The sequence below is a fragment of the Otolemur garnettii genome, unplaced genomic scaffold (assembly GCF_000181295.1).
Source record: "Otolemur garnettii isolate 467f Iridium unplaced genomic scaffold, OtoGar3 scaffold00062, whole genome shotgun sequence".
Lineage (NCBI taxonomy): Eukaryota > Metazoa > Chordata > Mammalia > Primates > Galagidae > Otolemur > Otolemur garnettii.
In genome coordinates, this window is record NW_003852457.1 from 8,643,169 (window position 1) to 8,645,374 (window position 2,206).

The 2,206-nt window shown below is 48.5% G+C and overlaps 1 protein-coding gene across 3 annotated transcripts in view; it reads left to right on the top strand.

The window, feature by feature from the left end:
* Positions 1-2,206, top strand: part of PUS1 (pseudouridylate synthase 1) — an 18,298-nt gene that overhangs the window by 4,848 nt on the left and 11,244 nt on the right. For all 3 annotated transcript variants that reach the window (XM_003792910.3, XM_023514981.1, XM_023514982.1), the window contains exon 3: positions 756-893. In XM_003792910.3, coding sequence (XP_003792958.1) covers positions 756-893 — 138 coding nt within the window. The remainder of the gene's footprint in view (positions 1-755; positions 894-2,206) is intronic.

Consider the following 2,206-nt stretch of genomic DNA (forward strand, 5'->3'; position numbering starts at 1 on the left):
CGCCTGTGGTCCCAGCTACTTGGGAGGCGGAGGCAGGAGACTCGCTTGAGCCCAGGAGTTGGAGGTTGCTGTGAGCTGTAATGCCACGGCACTTTACCCAGGGGGACAGCTTGAGGCTCTGTCTCAAAAACAAAACAAAACAAAACAAAACAAAAAAAAAAAGAAAGGTGTTCTGTGAAAAAGGTAGGCAGCTCTCCCTGTACTTGCAGGGATGGGCAAGTACTCCCAGAACCTGCAGGATGGGATCTAGACAGGGTCTCACAGTGTCTTAGAATCCCTCAGGCCCTTTCTTACTATTAGAGTCGGGGGAAAGGTGAAGTGTTAACCAGGATTCTGAAACAGTGGGTGTCTTCCCTGGTGTGCATTCATCCCAAGATGAAGGGCAAAGGCTGGTCCTGTGACCTGAAGCCTTTTGAAATAGCCTGGGACTGGTAGGCTGGCAGAGGATGGTAAGGGGGGGACAGCACCCTGCAGGATTAAAGCCTACCACCCCTGCTATGATGAGAGAGGGGCTCCAGATAGAAATGGTCCTGAGCAGGACATGCTGCTGTCTCATTGCGGGGATGGTTTCAGATCTGACTGGATAGGAAGACGTGTCTCAGGTGGCTTTCCTGCTTCTCATGTGTCCCTGTGGCCACAGGTTTGGTCCCCATTCTGCTGTGTATGAGCATACTACACATGTCCCATTCACAGAGCTGCCCAGGCTAGTGGGTAGTGACCTAATGGAAATAATCTGCTTTGTCCCTTTTGTCCAGAGGAATGTTGGGTCCTCACAATTTAAGACAATTGAAGATGACTTGGTGTCTGCCCTCGTCCGCTCAGGCTGTATCCCTGAAAATCATGGTGAAGACATGAGGAAAATGTCCTTCCAGCGGTGCGCCCGGACAGACAAGGTGGGTGACAGCCATCTCTGGGTGCGCCCGGACAGACAAGGTGGGTGACAGCCATCTCTGCCCCTCACCCTATAGGTATGAGCAGGACTTGGCCCACTTTCTACTTTAGTATCTTTTGAGTAAGGCAGAAATGAGATGGGCTTGAACAGGAAAGAACTTTTTGCCCCATGTAGTTAAGAAGTCTAGAAGCATGGGCAGCTCAGGTATGGCTGGATCCAGGTGCTCACTGCCAGCAGGACTTAGTTTCCTCTTTAGTCTTTGCCTTCTTCTCTGTCATGTCTGTTCTCAGGCACACTCACCCTAGCAGGTGGCACAATGCCTCAGATCTGTCTAGTCGGTTCTCACCCTAGAGCAGATATAATCATGTGGCTACAAAGGGAAGACACACTTGTGATGTTACATCTGTGAGTAGCCACAATTTGCAAGGGAAAAGGAAGTAGATAAAATTAACTTTTAACTTATGAACTTAGTATGTCCAGGATATCCTCACTTCAATGTGCAGTCAACCTAAGAAATCTTCTGTTAATGGACTTATTTTACATCTTTTGTATGTGTGCTGAGTCTTTGGAATCCAGTGCATATTTTGTACTTGTGGTGCACCACCCTACCCTGACCCTATCATGTGGATTAACAGCCATGTGTAACTGGTAGCCCTGTGCTGTCCATTCAGAATCTTAAGCCTGAGTCCCACTGTTTCCTATCGGCCAACATGGCAGCATTTGCTGCATGGTCACGCCATGTGGTGTTTCTGTGCCTGAGACTAAACCGTGGGACTGGGCAGCTTGACACAGGAAAATGGAGATTTGTCATCAGGGAGGGGCCATAGGGTCTGCCAGGATGGACAGCTCTTCTGTGTACATGTGGTCCCTCTCATCTTTGGTCTTCTGGCCCCTGGCACATCTCTTAGGCCATCTGAGGGCATTGGGTGTTTGTCATAAACATAACATTTTGCAGATCAGGTTCCCCTGGGAATCTCCATTAAGCTATGGATCTTGTTCATGTAAATGTTCAGTTTCAGAGGCATGCAGTTCCTCTGGGATCCATAGGCCCAGGCCACAACCCCTGGACAGGAGCCATTGTACAGATAGGTGAGATCGCTTCTAACAAGTGATGACCAGGAATAGATATGATGGCTCAAAATAGTTAGTTTTGTGGGAGTTTTTTGTTTGTTTTTTGAGAGAGTCTACTCTTGTCGTCCTGGATAGAGTGCTGTGGTATCATAGCTCACAGCAAATTCTTGGGCCACAGCGTCCTGGGTAGCTGGGACTATAGGCATCAGCCACTACACCAGCTAGTTGTTCTTTTTTTTTTTT